Source organism: Mus caroli, unplaced genomic scaffold, assembly GCF_978045245.1.
Source record: "Mus caroli unplaced genomic scaffold, Mus_caroli_1 scaffold_4, whole genome shotgun sequence".
In the NCBI taxonomy this organism is placed as follows: Eukaryota; Metazoa; Chordata; class Mammalia; order Rodentia; family Muridae; genus Mus; species Mus caroli.
In genome coordinates, this window is record NW_028227259.1 from 79791681 (window position 1) to 79807541 (window position 15861).

Consider the following 15861-nt stretch of genomic DNA (forward strand, 5'->3'; position numbering starts at 1 on the left):
TTTTGGTTTTTTTGTTTGTTTGTTTTAAACATGAGGACTATTTTCACTTAAAAGGGAGGGGAAAGTGGCAAAACTATGTAATCCAAACTTACTTAAACATGATCCTCTTCACAATAAAATCATCTTTTTGGCTAGAGGATAGCTTAGTATTCAAGACTGCATCACCACGCTCTTGCAGAGGTCCTAAGTTCAGGTCCCGGCACTCACTCAGGCAGCTCACACAAACATGGCACTTGGGCTCCAGGGAATCCAGTGTGTTTTCTGGACTCCTCAGGCACCAGGACTCACATGCAAGCTCCCACACATCTTCATAATGAAAAATAAAACACACCTTTTTGTTTTTGGTTTTTTGTTTGTTTGTTTGTTTTTACCTTTGTTTTTGAGACAGGGTTTCAATGTATACCCCTGGCTGTCCTGGAACTTGCTGTGTATGTAGTACAGGCTGGCCTTGAACTTACAGAAATCCACCTGTCCTTGCCTCCCAAGTGCAAGGATTAAAGCGTGTACTAGCACCAGCCAGCCAGACTCATATTATTTAAAAACAGAAAAACTTTAACTCTGACCCTCCAGCCTGTTCATCCTGAGTGCTGATCTTATAGCGTGCAGTACCGTGCCTGTTTTATACTGTGCTGAGGATGAAAGCCAGAGCTAGCATGGAAGGCAGGGACTCTTGATAAGGACATGGGGTAGAAACTAGCCAAGCAGCTTTGGAGGTCCAATCTTGACCTTGTCTAGGAACTTCCATGGTAATGTACCTGCCAGAAGTCAGAAATTCCAGACGGGAACTCCGGCTGCTTCTCTCTCCTCTCTTAAGCAACGCAGTCTGGACCCTACTTGTGGAGATGTGACCCAAACTCCCTCCAGACACTAAATCCCTTGACCTGGATTAGCAGGTTGTTCTTCAGTGACAGGGTCCTTACTGCCTGACTTTGGGTCAACTTGACCCAAGCTAGAGTCATCAGAGAAGGAGCCTCAGTTGAGAATATGCCTCCATAAGATTCAGCTGCAAGGCTTTTTTTGTTGTTGTTGTTGTTCTTTTACTTAGTGATCAATGGGGAATGGCCCAGCCCATTGTGTGTGGTGGTGGTTCTGGGTTCTAGAAGAAATCTAACTGAGCAAGCCAAGTGAAGCCAGCCAGGGAGGAGACCTCCATGGTCTCTGCATCAGCTCCTGCCTCCAGGTTCCTGCCCTGCTTGAGTTCCTGTCCTGACTTCCTTTGGTGATCAACAGCAATGTGGGAAGTGTAACCTGAATAAACCCTTTGCTCTCTAACTTGTGTTTTGGTCATAGTGGTTGGCTGCAGCAACAGAAATCCAGACTAAGGCCGGGTTATAAGGGGAGGAAGGACCAGTGATGAGAAAATAAAGAATATAGGAAAGTTGGGACTGGGATGTCTTACATAAGCTGATAGCTCAAGCAAGTACATTTATTAATAACTACATCATCTGGCCAGGCAGTAGTGGCATACACCTTTAACCCCAGCATTCAAGAGAAAAGGCAGGTGGATCTTTATGAGTGGATCTCTAACCTGATCTATAGAGCTAGTTCACCGACAGCCAATACCACACGGAGAAACTCGGACTAGGAAAATTAAAACAAGCAAACAGAAAAAAAAAAAAAAAAACGAACAAAACAAAACAAAAATACGGTGTCTTGAGTACAGTTTGTAAAGGAAAAGCGAAATAGAGTCAGCTTAAAGCTCTTATACAACGGGACAAAGTAAGCAAGAAGTTAATGAAGTAATATTGCACAGAAGGAACACAGGGTATCTCATGTGGGCCACAGATGGAGCTCACAGCAGCCTTAGGACTGATAACTGCAGCCTCTTGGATCTGGCCCCAGCCCCAGCCCCAGCCCCAGCCCCAGCCCCAGCCCCAGCCCCAGCCCCAGCCCCAGCCCCAGCCCCAGCCCCAGCCCCAGCCCCAGCCCCAGCCCCAGCCCCAGCCCCAGCCCCAGCCCCAGCCCCAGCCCCATCTCCAGGAATGACCTTGCAAGTCTGGCCCTGGGCAAGTGATAGAACAGACTGATTCTATCTTAAGATAAAATACCATTTTATTACAAGGTCAAAATAAATTTATTCCTGTTTTCTGTAGAACTTGGATGTGACCAAGCTTTGACCCCTCCATCTGGAAGCTTTTGAGATTCTCAGTTGCTGGCTCTTGTTTTCCCCTCAAGTTCTAACAAAGTTGTCTTCAGGGTTCCACTCGCATCTATTTCTAAATTGTCTTAGTAACAGCAGTAAGCACTCACCAAGGGAGCCCTGACCTCTCCGATGCCACTCCACCAACGGAGCTACATCCCAAACTATTTCATAAAACATTAAACAGAGACAATTTCATAAAGCTGTAGCATTTGTATTATGAAATTCCCCCACTTCATTAGCTTTGATCTATAGAAAAAAAAAACAAGATTAGGAATTAAAGAGGAGGCTCAGCTTTGAGTGTGTGGTGCAACTGGAGCCAAAATCATTTGTCTCTGCTTTTTTTAAAAAATTATTTGCATATACATATATATGCATATATATGTGTATATATATGTATATATATATCTTTATGGGGTTTTTTTGTGTATAGATATTTTGCCTGCAGGGATGTCTGTGCACTACACCCACAGAGGTCAGAAGATAGTGTTGGGTTCCAATTTCCTGGAATTGGAATTATAAAGGGCTATAGGCTGTCACATGGGTGCTGGGAATTGAACTCAGGTTGTCTAGAAGAGCAGCCAGTGCTTTTAATACTAGTCCCTTTGTTTGCCTTGTAGTAAACTTCAGTAAATATCACCCCGTTTCCTTTTCTCTGGGAGAAGATCTTAAAGTAGCAAGAACTAACAGATGGTGGTAGCTCACACTCAGCACTCAGAAGGCAGAGGCAGGTGGATCTCTGGGAGTTGGAGGCCAGCCTGGTCTACAAATTAGAGTTCCAGGACAGCTAGGATTGGTTACACAGGGAAACTCTGTCTCAAAAACAAACAAAAAAAGAAGAGTTATCATTTCTGTGGTTTTCTGTTAGAAGCAGTTTCCTTGAATTCAGCATTATCCTCAGATAAGCAAACTGAGAACAGATAAACTCATCTGCATCTGAATTAACTCCCATCTGGCTGATCTCCCCACAGCCTCGGGCTCCCCCCCCCCCCTCTCCCCTTCCATCTTGGTCTCCGTTTCCTGCTGTCAGGATGCACTGAAAGCAAACACACAATTCTCTACCACACAGTCCATGATGGAGCTGTGTGAGGGCATGTCTGAGACCTTATGAGAAAACTCTAAAAAAAAAAAAAAAAGACAATGAGTCATGGAGCCTCTGTCCCTCCACAGCACAGGTTGTTCTTGGAATGTGCATTCGTGCTTCTCCTGGGTGTAACAGGGAGGAGTGAGTTTACCTCAGCTCTTGTCAGGCATCTGTCTCTGTGGATAAACATGTTTTGCCACACGTGGCTTATCCATGTGATTATATTCTTTACTCGTGTGGCTCCTCCTCCTCCTCTTCTTCATGACTTATTTTATGTATATGAATACACTGTCGCTGTCTTCAGACACACCAGAAGAGGGCATCGGATCCCATTACAGATGGTTGTGAGCCACCATGTGGTTGCTGGGAATTGAACTCAGGACCATCGGAAGAGCAGTCAGTGCTCCTAACCACTGAGCCATCTCTCCAGCCCCACGTGGCTCTTCTTAACCCTCAGAGTATAAATTCTGATGCTTTGAATAAAGTCGGCTACAGCATCTAGCCCCCCTCACTCAGGTTCACCCCATTAACTTGACAGCACCAAGTGGCATCTGAAGTCACCCCTGAGGCAGAGTGGGGATCCTCACAGCAGGGATGAGTGGGGACAATGAGGCAGAGACCAGGAAAGTCTCTGCCTGAGGTCAGGCTTCAGAATGATTTTTAAAGAGAGGAGGAGGGCTGGAGAGATGGCTCAGTGGGTAAGAGCACTGACTGCTCTTCCAAAGGTCCTGAGTTCAAATCCCACTCAACCGCATGGTGGCTCACAGCCATCCATAATAAGATCTGGTGTCCTCTTCTGGTGTGTCTGAAGACAGCTACAGTGTACTTATTTGTAATCATAAATAAAATCTTTGGGCCAGAGTGAACAGAGGTCCTAAATTCAATTCCCAACAACCACATGAAGGCTCACAACCATCTGTACAGCTACAGTGTATACATATATAACTCATATACATAAAATAAATCTTTTTTTTAAAAGGAACACAAATATTAAAATACAACTAGTAGATTGCTTGCAAGTTGTTCATGATTATGATCCCTGGTTCCAGAAAAAGGAACTTTAAAGGAAGAAGGCTGGGACAGAGGCTAAAAGAGTACTGAAGAGGCAACAGTAACAAGGGAAAAGATCACCTTAGTGGATCTTGAACATTGACTTGAACTGTTAGTAAGAGTCTTTTTTATTTTCTTTAAGAATTAATTATTTATTTTATGTATATGAGGCCAGCCCCACTTAAGAATCTTTTTTTTTTTTTTTTTTTCTTTTTTGGTTTTTTCGAGACAGGGTTTCTCTGTATAGCCCTGGCTGTCCTGGAACTCACTTTGTAGACCAGGCTGACCTCAAACTCAGAAATCTGCCTGCCTCTGCCTCCCGAGTGCTGGGATTAAAGGCGTGCGCCACCACTGCCCAGCTTAAGAATCTTATTAACAGGGCTGGAGAGATGGATCAGCAATTAAGAGCACTGACTGCTCTTCCAGAGGTCCTGAATTCCATTCCCAGCAACGACATGGTGGCCCAAAACCATATGTGACGGGATCTGATGCCCTCTGCTGGTCTGAAGACAGCAACAGTGTAATAAATAAATCTTTCTTTAAAAAAAGTTCTTTCCCAGCTCTTGGGAGGCAGAGGCAGGCGGATTTCTGAGTTCGAGGCCAGCCTGGTCTACAGAGTGAGTTCCACGACAGCCAGGGCAACACAGAGAAACCCTGTCTCGAAAAACCAAAAAACAAAACAAAACAAAGTTCTTAAGGAAGACGAGGATATTACTCAGTATGAAGAGATGGCTAACTACTTGAATGAATATAAATTGAATAATCAAACCTTAAAATTAGTGAAAGAGGCAAAAGAAAAAAAAATATTTTGCCCTTTCAGGAAAAATGGAAAATTAAAAACAGTGCAACTGACCGCTTTGCCAGGTGGTGGTGACGGCTCCTCAGCTCCCTTGTGGGAGTCTCCTTTAGGCACGTGTCCTCCATTGCCTGAAAATGACCCTCAAGCAGAGGGTGAGGGATTTGAGATCAACCAATCCTATATTTCCTCCATTTCCTGATGAGAATTTATGAGAGCCGGTGACCATGCTCATTTTACATCCCAGACAAGCTAGAGAACAGCAGGAAAAAGAAATCAATTTCCCAGGTCCTCCCCGGCTTGGTGTTTTCAGTGCGACTTCAGCCAATTTGGAAGGTTTATATGCCCTAGCCAATCTATTTAAAACTCCAGAAGGAGCTACCCATTGGGCAGTCCTCTCATCTAATCTTGAGAGGCGAAGGAAGAACTACAGCTATTTGAATCCAGAGTAAAAAGAAGCATTTGTGTATCATGTGGAGCCTACAGTGCCTCCAAATTTTCTTATACCACTAAATTGTGTCCTATGGGTAGTGTAGCACAAGATGATTAACCTCGGGGATGGATTTATTTATATTATAAGGGCCATAAAGTCCCAAGTGCTTACTTTATTCTTTTTGCTCAATTAATAATTGGGAGGGTCCTCAGGGGAGGGCCTAGTGTCAACACTGACATGGATTTGATACTCGCTCTATTATATCACCCATAAACAACCATTGATTTTTAAGTGTCACAAACTCTTGTGGGTTTTTAAATTTCATTCGCTGATTACAATAGAAGGATAAGAAATCATTATCCATTGCCTACCATCAGCTATGGTGCTTTCTCACACGAACTGAATTTGTCATTACAAAAATTGTCCGACACTCTTCCCCCACCCCCACCCCCCGTCAGTGTGTGTGTGTGTCCTTTATTCTCTCAGTGCCTCGAATCAGGGTTCCAAGACCCAAGCCTTGAGGTACATGGTTCTTCTGGGGCTGAGGATATAGCTCAGTTGGTAGAGTGCTTGCCTAGGCAGGCACGAGGGCCTTCTGTTCAGCATCGCCTAGGAGTGGGTGATGGGTGCACGCCTGTCTCCTCAGCTCTCAGCACTTGGGCAGTGGAGGTAGAAGAATCGTGTATTCAGGAAGCGTGGCACTCTCTCTCAAAATATATGGTGGTTGTTTTGTTTTTTGCTTTGTTTTGTTTGTTTTTCAGGAATCTTCCTAGTAGAGAAAGAAAGTAATATTGAAGGACAGAAATTGAGGATGGATGTAGGTAGTCTCTATTGATGAACAACTTAATTAGAATAATTTCTGTGTCCCTGGCCATGTCTCCAGATCACTGCTACCTAGCCACTACTCTAATTCACGCGTATCCAGATCTCACTTCATCTGTCTTTGTGTGTTTACTCCTTTGAATACTTTAAAAACATTTAAGTTACTACATAAAGTCTTAGCTAGATAACATTATGGTACTTTCAAACAAAGGTTTAGTAGACTCTCCTTTACCTTCACCCCACCCCCACCTCACCGCCCATGTCTACCCCTGATTCCACGGGAACCGCCTGCTGGTCTCCTTCCACGTGTTCTTTTATCCCAGACTCCATCTTTCCTCATCAGTTATCTTTTCCTTCTCTTGGTTTCCGTTTTAGTGTTTTCAGGTTTTATCCACATTTTGCACCCGCTGATGTGTATCCATGTAGAAATTTCACGGGATCCCTGACTGCGTCCAGTCATTTCCCCAAGAAGGCTCCCGCCACGAAAAACCTGCAGCAAATGTGTGCGAGCCTTTCTTCCTCTCGTTTATCTCTGTGTCCACTTAACTCTCGGGCTCAGCGAGAGAACCCTGAAACAAGGCAGGTAAGAATTTCCGCGGGGTGGAAATGGCATTTTCAACAGAAAAGACGAGGGAATGAATTCAATGCTCATTTTATTCCAATGAAATAAAGCGATGCAAAAGTCGCCTGGGTCATAAGATGAACTAAACTGAATTGTAGGCCGGAAGCCCAGAACAAGAGTTTTAAGTTTATAAACCGCTGTACATCACTGTCTTCTAGCCTCTACCCAGAGAAGTTCTGTGAACAAGTATCATGCAAAGAAATGGGGGGAAAAGAAAAGGGGGTGGGATTCGAGCAGGGAGCACCGGAGGAGAGGAGTTCTCCATCTGCTCTTCTGCAAGCTGCCCATCAGCATGGCTCGTCTTTGATGATATTAATATGGCTACCGTCCTCCCTGCAAAGTGAACAGCCATGAGCATGGTATTAGTACCTGTCACATGGAAACCAGGTCATTGTTTGCATTTTAAAGTCCTATGTCCATTCATTACGCATCCAGTTCCTTCCAGGACTATATTTACATGGTCCCTTTTTAAGGTTAATCCAGAAAACATAAAGGGTAAAGACCTTATTTGCCCATTTAGCTATCCTTGACACACACACACACACTCACAGGCACATGCACGCATGCACACAAACACACATCAAATCTAAGGTAGAGTGCTGTAATGCCTACAAAACATCCCATGAAGACTTAAGATTGTTCAGTGGAAACTCAGATATGGGAACAGACTCTGCTATACAAATGTGTTCACCCCTGTGTATCAATGTGTACAACTTGTATACAAGTTATAGCCTTGTGGTCAGTGCGTCGCATGTAGGGAGACAGATGTCATACACTGAACACTTAGCCTCTTACTCAGTATATATGGTAAGTCTTAGCTTCCAACTGGTCAATACAGGGTGCACCTGCATGACCTGTAAATCTAAAAGGAAACATAATATTCTGTAGAATTTAAGTATTAAGTACTTCAGGCTTATATTTGGAGGTATAGTGCTAAGGATTGAGCTCAGAACCCTAAGTATGCAAGGGCAGTTCTCTGCTACCGTGCTACATCTCAGCCCCTAAATACGCAATATGTTCTTTTCTTTCTCCTTGGTGGTAAAGATTGACCCCGGGGCCTCATGCATGGTAGGTAAACATTCTACTGCTGAGCCAAAAGCTTGGTCTCGACTAGACTGTGAATTTGGAAAAACTGCACACTGAGACAGTGACACAGCCTGGTCACCGGCTACACCCTGAGACGGTGACATTGCCTGGTCACCGGCTGCTTTACAGCTGACTGATCACACACTTTATGCTCTAGCTTTGATCTAAGAATAGACTACAGGTTTTTACAGCTTTTAAATGTCTGTACACACTGGAGAGATGGCTCAGTGGTTAAGAGCACCAACCGCTCTTCCAAAGGTCCTGAGTTCAAATCCCAGCAACCACATAGTGGCTCACAACAATCCTTAATGAGATCTGAAGCCCTCCTCTGGTGTGTCTGAAGACAGCTACAGTGTAATTACATATAATAATTTTTTTAAAAATTTAAAATTAAAAAAATGTCTGTACAAAAAGCAAACATAGTTTGAGTCATATTTGATACCTACATCTGAGGAAGGAGATACTACCTCCAGTAATCAAAATTCAAGGAAGAAAACCCGAGTGGTGTACAGCTGTGACCGTGTGTGACCTGGGGCTGGCTGATAAGAGCACTTGCTGCTCTTGCAAAAGGACCCCAAGTTTGATCCCAGTCACAAAAATTTGTAACTCCTGTTCCAGGGGCTCCAACTCCCTCTTCTGACCTCTGTGGGTACCAGCCATGCACATTACGCACACACATACATGTAGGCAAAACACTCACTCACACGTACAGTAAAATAATAAATCTTTTTTAAAAGTTCTTGTTTTAAATACGGGACCTGATTTTCATGCACAGGGTACATTCATTGCTGTAAGTGTTCATATCCGTTCCGCACACAGGGTTGAGGTTCCTAGGGCATGCTGGGAAGTCAAAATGACCACAGTCTGGCTACAAAAGAGGAAAGCAGAGAGGTAAGAGAATGATTTGAGATACACCCATTGCACTGTCCCCAGTGTTCTAAATGTCATAGAAATATCCTACATAACTACTTATGCTTCCCCCCACCCCCCAAAAAATGAGTTTGTAATGTAAAAATTCATATATACAAGAGTTCAAATACAAGCACAAAAAGAATAAAGAAAAAAAAAAAATATGAGCTCAGAGTAGGTGTGGTTCAAACCTGTCATTCCAGTCCTTGGAAAGCTGAAGTAAGAGGATTGCCTCCAGTTTGAGACCAGCCTGGGAGACATAGCAACTTCTAGGCTAGCCTGGGGACTAGACACATCTAGACTTTGTCCCCTCCACAAAAAAAAAAAAAAACAAAAAACAAAAAACAAAACAAAAACAAAAACTCAGAGCCCCGCATGATTGGTACCATTTAGGCAATAGTCCCAGCACTTGGAGGGCAGAAAGCAGGAGGGTCAGGTGTTCAAGGTCATACTCAGCTATACATCCAGTTTGAGACCAGCCTGACCCTTGTCTCAGACAAAAAAAAAAAAAAAATTAAATTAAATTAAATTAAAAAAATTTTTTTAAACCTAAGAAAGTAAGGGAGAGAGGAAAGTGGCTACGCTTAAACATGGGGAGAATTTGTACACTTAGTAAGCCTCATTTTTAAATCCTCCCAACCCCACTTCTTACCTAATTCACTAGCAGTTTGGAGGGAGGGTTATGTATTTTGAGGCTGGGTCCCATTGTTGGCCTGCAGCATGCTACGTCACCAGGCTAGCCTCAAAGATTCGCCTGCCTCTGCCTCTGCCTCAGAAGCACTGGAATTAAAGATGCTCACACCACACCCAGAAGCTACGGGATTTTTTTTTTTTTTGAAGTAATGCCTCTTACCGAATGTTTTTAAAGTATTTTTGATTATTGTTCTCACACATATAATTTTCCTCCATTCCACTGTTTCCACGAGACCCTCGAGTGTTATAAAAACTCTAACTCTAGACTGGAGAGATGGCTCAGCGGTTGAGAGCAGTGACTGCTCTTGCAGAGTTCCTGAGTTCAAATCCCAGCAACCACATGGTGGCTCACAACCGTCTGTAATGGGATCTGATGCCCTCTTCTGGTGTGTCTGAAGATGGAGACCGTCTACTCACATACATTAAATAAATAAATAAATCTTTAAAAAAACAAACAAACAAACAAACAAACCTCTTAACTCCAGCTGGGGACACACAGTGATATATGCTAGCCAAGTGCTCAGCCTCTGAGCTGTACCCCAATACACTCTTAACTTGGAAGAGTGACAGCCGAGCCTTTACTCAGCAACCTCACCTCCACCCCAGGAGTCTAGAACACTAAGCCTGGGGTGGCTTAGTGCACACCTATGATCCCAGCACTCTGTCTCCAGCATGGCCAAAGCTCCCAGCTCATGGGACAGTTGAAGGTTCTATGACACGCAAGTGAACAGTTTCAGCCAGCCAACAGAGACAAAGATGCTGTGGGAACTGTTTGGATCGTGTGCCTGCGCGTTCTTTAGGTACAGAACAGTTGTAAACATTTTCACTGTCAAGCATCACCCAAAGGAATCCATCCTCCTTACCTCTGACTTGTTAGAAGTCAGACTGCTGACTCTCAAGCCAGTCCAAGGAGCCAAATAACCCATTTGAGTGGCCAGGTCTTGATTAACGACTGTCAGTTCCCCTAACTTTTGTCCTAGATAGCGAATGAGGACTAACCAAGTAAAACTGTCTCTGCACCCCTAACCAGTCTTGTAGGTTGCCTGCCTAACGTTTCCTTTGCCAAAAGCCTGCACCAGGCCACACCCAATGCCTCTTTCTGCACCTTCACACTTTCCCATGCCTCTGTCAGCCAGGGAGTCTCTACCCAAATGAAAATGATGCTGGCAGACCCTTGACACCGCAGCTCTCAATAAACTGTCTCATTTTGCTTTCATTTATGTCCACAGAATTTAATGTGACAAAATATATGAAGTATCTAATATACAGAGTAACTAACATACCTCAGAAAATTTGAATTGTTAAGGGAAATGTTAAAGCAAACACATCTATGGGGCCTTCAAAGACTGAGCCGTTCTTGACGGAAAGGTACACTTTTAGCTGATGTGGTGGCTCATACCTGCCACCCTAGGACTCAGGAGGATCTTGAGAAAAGAAAAGTATATACTCACTTCCCTGTATCAGGGAAATAGCAAGAGATGCTGGCTCACAAAGCCAGCCGTGTGTGGTTTCTGCAGTGACACGCCTAGCTTGAAAACAGCTCAACACTTCACTGCATGAGAAGAGACAGTACACGGACGGGGCTCATACTTACTGTTCGGAACTGTGACCTCTTCATGAGTTGAGAATCGGAAGAGTCAAGAGATTCATGAGAGGCTGTAAGGAGAAAACACTCACGCTGTAATATGACTAAGGTAAGTTGTCCATCAAAGATACGTAAATCTTAGTGTGTAAATAAGATGGAGAGTCATAAGAGAAGAAGGTATCCTAAGCCAATGAGAGAGAGAGAGAGAGAGAGAGAGAGAGAGAGAGAGAGAGAGAGAGAGAGAGAGAGTTCAGTTGGTAGGCTGGGGAAATGCCTCAATGAGTGGAGTGCTTGCTATAATCAGAGTTCTGATCCCCAGGGCCCAGAGCTGGACTTGGGTCTGCAACACCTTAACACTAGGAGGGGGCTGAGACAGGTGGATACCAAGAATTACTGGCCAGCCAGCCTAGCAGAAATGGCAAGCTACAGGTTCAGCAAGAGACACTGTCTCAAAAATAATGTGGAGCAATAGAAGACACCAGTATTGACCTCTAGCCTCCATATGCCTTCAACATACACACACACACACACACTAAGACACAAAGACCAAAACCAAAAGCAGTTCGTGGTTTATCCACACATAACAGTCTCTCTGATGCCCCTCTCCATGCTTCTTTAAAAAAAGAAATGGCTGGGCGTGGTGGCGCACGCCTTTAATCCCAGCACTCGGGAGGCAGAGGCAGGCGGATTTCTGAGTTCGAGGCCAGCCTGGTCTACAAAGTGAGTTCCAGGACAGCCAGGGCTATACAGAGAAACCCTGTCTCGAAAAACCAAAAAAAAAATAAATAAATAAAATAAAATAAAAAAAGAAATGACGGCCTTCCATCATTTCTGCCTGGGACTTCTAAGAAATGCACAGAACATCTGATTCTATTTCTATCAGGTTTCTTGAAAACTGACTTAGAAGTTACAGGTATCAGGAAGTAACTAACAGTGCTTTTTGTCTGTGCGTCCAAGATATTTTTTTTTTTTTTTTTTTTTTGCAAATAAAGTCAAAAACTCGGATTTAACTTTTGAGACAGGGGGTCTGACAGAGCCCAGGCTAGTCTTGAACTGGCTATGTTGCAAGCGGGGACATGGCCCTTCTGCCTCTGCTTCCCAAGTGCCGGGATTTTAGGTGTGAGCCAGTACACCAAACTCAATAACAGAAAACTTAGTATAAGTGTTAAGATCTCAACTCTGGAGCCGGGCGTGGTGGTGCACGCCTTTAATCCCAGCACTCGGGAGGCAGAGGCAGGCGGATTTCTGAGTTCGAGGCCAGCCTGGTCTACAAAGTGAGTGCCAGGACAGCCAGGGCTACACAGAGAAACCCTGTCTCAAAAACCAAAAAAAAAAAAAAAAAAAAAAAAAAAAAGATCTCAACTCTGCTTTCCCATAGATGCCAAGGCCATCCGGAAGAACGTCCCGCACATCCCCCGTTAAGCTCAGCAGAGCTGTGGATACAATCCAACTGCGTATATAGGTCCAGAAAAATCTGCTTAAGAAAGGTAGAACAGATGGCTGGGTGACATCTAGTTGGAGCTAGAATGGAAGCCCCAACTAGAACGGCAGAGGATGCTTGACCCACATTCACCTTCCACAGCCACCACTCTCCACCGGGCAGAACCGCCAGTAACGGCACGAATCCATCTCCTAACTACCCAAGCCCAGCGCTCTCAGCTCCAAGCTGGTCCATTGACACCAGACCCACTTGAGCATCACCTGCAAAGTCTGTGACCAGGAGCAACAGCACCAGTCTCAGCATCACTAAAGCTGTTCTCCCTGCTCGGCTGGGAGAGCTCTCCTGTGCAGCGAACAGAGCAGTGGTCAAGTAGCCACCCGCTGGCACCGCGCGGGAGTGCGAAGGGGGAGGGGCGAGGGGCGGGCTAGAGGCTTAGCCAGAAGAAGGAAGCGAGGAAGAGGAACGGAAGTTGCAGGAGAAGGAAGAGATGGGAAAGAAGAAGAGGGAGGGTTGGCCAGGGGAAAAGGGAGGCATACACAAACACACGCGCACACCCGCACACACACACACACACACACACACACACACACAAACACACACACACATACATACAAGCCTTCCAGATTTCGAAGGTTTTTTGTGAACCTCTCTACAAAGTTCACAAAAGTGAACCATGCCCCCAACCTTTCACACAACCCTTACACAATACCACACCTGAACTCTCCACAAACCCCATACACATCCCCACCGGATCCCTCCACACATCTACCACCTAAACACTCAACACACAAGCACAAAACACCCTGATCACACAACACGACCCCTCCAGACACCCCTCACGCCTTTTCCTCCCCTCAAGTGCTTCAAACACCCTAGCCCAAACCATCTCGACCATACTCCACCACAGCCTAACTCCTCCTCCTCAAAGTCACATATGCCTCCACCGCACAGCCCATCTTTCTTTCACATACCCCAAACACATCCTTTCGACACTCCAGATACCCCACATCTTTCATACCCCACAGACTACACAACCCAGCACCCCTCCTTCACACACCCCAAATGACCCCTTCCACACTTTCAAACCACCAAACACCTCTTCCCCCGACAGACTCCATACCCACTACACAATTTGACATCCCTCCACCCTCCACATGTGCACAACCATCCACTTTCCAAACACCCACCTCGCCCCATCCACCTACCCCACACACATGATGACCACAACCAAAACCCCTTCTTCACCACCCTTCCACACACTTCAAACACATCACCACCACCCCAACCCTCCAGCCACTCACATATTCCGCCTACCACCCCACCACAAAACTACCACCTACCTCATGATCCACCACTCCAAACTTCCATATCCCAACGCATAGCCTATGCCGGGTTGAGTAGCTATAGCTATGCACTCATCCACAGAAAAACTCCCACAGCTAAACAAGCTACCTCTCCACCCCACACATACTCTCTACACTCTCCACACCCAATTACCATAAAATCCGCCATCCCTCCACCACATCCCCCAAGTGACCCCCACCCTTTCAACCTACCAAATACACAACCCAGTACTCCTTCACTTCTCCACACACCAAACACACATTCCCACGCACCTTCTAAATACACACACACACACACTCACTCACACTCACTCTTAAACATACTCATATCTGTACACACACTCACACATCATACACATTCACATACACTCACACATACATGCACACATACTCATATCTATACACACACTCATACTCATATCTATACACACACTCACACATCATACACACTCACATACACTCACACATATACATACATGCACACTCACACATTCTCACACACACACACACACATACACTCTCACACAAAATCTCACACCCACACCCACTCACTCACACATACGCACTCACACATAATGTCAGAACTCAGGAGGCAGAGGCAGGTGGATCTCTGAGTTCAAGGCCAGCCTGGTCTACATACAGATTGAGTTCTAGGACAATGAGAGTTGCACAGAGAAACCCTGATTCAAAAAAGAAAAAAGAAAAAAATACGTACCCTTCCCCACTTACACCTCACAATACATCACCCCTCTACCCCTCCACAAACCCCAAACACAATCCTCAGAGCCTCTCATGACCACACACCCTCAAATAGACCCACCCTTCCCCTCCTCTACATCTCACATAAAGTTCTACTACTACTCCGAACGCTCCAGCAGATCCGACCACACTGCCCCATGCCCTAGCCTTCCACACATCCCACACAACCCCACAGCCCTTCCAGTGCCACAGACACTCTAGCCCTCAACACACTGTCAGCTCCCTCCACACGACTCTCCACACACCTCATTCTTGGCCATCACCAAAATTGTACACACCCCACCCTACCCCGTCCTCCTGTGCACACACATGCACACCACCAGCCTGTCCCTCAAAGACCCAGTATCTGCACACTTCACACAAACCCCACACCCCAAACATGTCTCCAGCCCTCTGAACACCCCACTCCTCCACAAACCCCACAACTAGCACATGTCCCACATGTTGCCATCAGCCAAAATCAATCCCAACATCTATTTTGAGGGGCTATGTCAAAACCCTCAGAAAAGGCCAGGTGTGGTGGGGCACAAAGTTCACCCCAGTTCTCAGGAGGCAGCAGCAGACAGATCTCTCTCTTGTCAGTTCCATAGCCAGCCTGGTCTCTAATTCCAGACAAGCCAAGGCTACATAGTGAGACCCCATCTCAAATGATAGCAACAATGATAACAGAAAGGAACCTCAAGAGGCCGGGTGTGAACACCTGACTCGCCAGCAAGAATGACGCCACAACAGGATCCTTCTGCACACGTTTATTGGGAGAGCTTGATTGCAGAGGCGAAAAGACCCCGAGCCCAGAACTGGTGCTGCTTATATAGGCCTAGGAGAAGCGTGTCTCACACCCAGATTGGTTATGCTTTCAGTACCTCATTTACATATCTACATCTGATTGGTTATGCTCTCAGTACCTCACAGGACATACCTCATTTACATATCTACACCCGATTGGTTTTGCATTCACTACCTCATTTACATGCCCCGGGCGGCAAAAACTCTACTGCATATGCGCACATTGGTTGTTTACCCAAACTTATAAGTGGTGGCCAGTGGTAGCCAGTGCCACCTTGCAATGGCATATGTGGCTTCCCACAGCCGGGTTGA

At 45.4% G+C, this 15861-nt stretch overlaps 1 protein-coding gene across 1 annotated transcript; it reads right to left on the reverse strand.

Moving 5' to 3' along the window:
• Positions 1 to 6961: 6961 nt before the first annotated feature.
• On the reverse strand, positions 6962 to 13049 carry Spink2 (serine peptidase inhibitor Kazal type 2). Its single transcript, XM_021163679.2, has 4 exons — positions 12922 to 13049; positions 11230 to 11291; positions 8792 to 8901; positions 6962 to 7280 (listed from the first exon to the last, which is right to left on the reverse strand). The coding sequence occupies exons 1-4, from the start codon at positions 12962 to 12964 to the stop codon at positions 7235 to 7237; spliced, it is 261 nt and encodes an 86-aa protein (XP_021019338.1). The 5' UTR covers positions 12965 to 13049; the 3' UTR covers positions 6962 to 7234.
• Between the last annotated feature and the right edge of the window lie 2812 nt (positions 13050 to 15861).

Excerpts from the sequence above, each read along its gene's own strand:
- Spink2 (XM_021163679.2), bottom strand. The coding sequence starts at position 12,964 with ATGCTGAGACTGGTGCTGTTGCTCCTGGTCACAGACTTTGCAG. Across the intron at positions 11,292-12,921 it reads CCTGGTCACAGACTTTGCAG|CCTCTCATGAATCTCTTGAC; the intron begins GTGATGCTCAAG and ends TTCTCCTTACAG. Across the intron at positions 7,281-8,791 it reads ACCCTGTGCATGAAAATCAG|GGAGGACGGTAGCCATATTA; the intron begins GTCCCGTATTTA and ends TTCACTTTGCAG.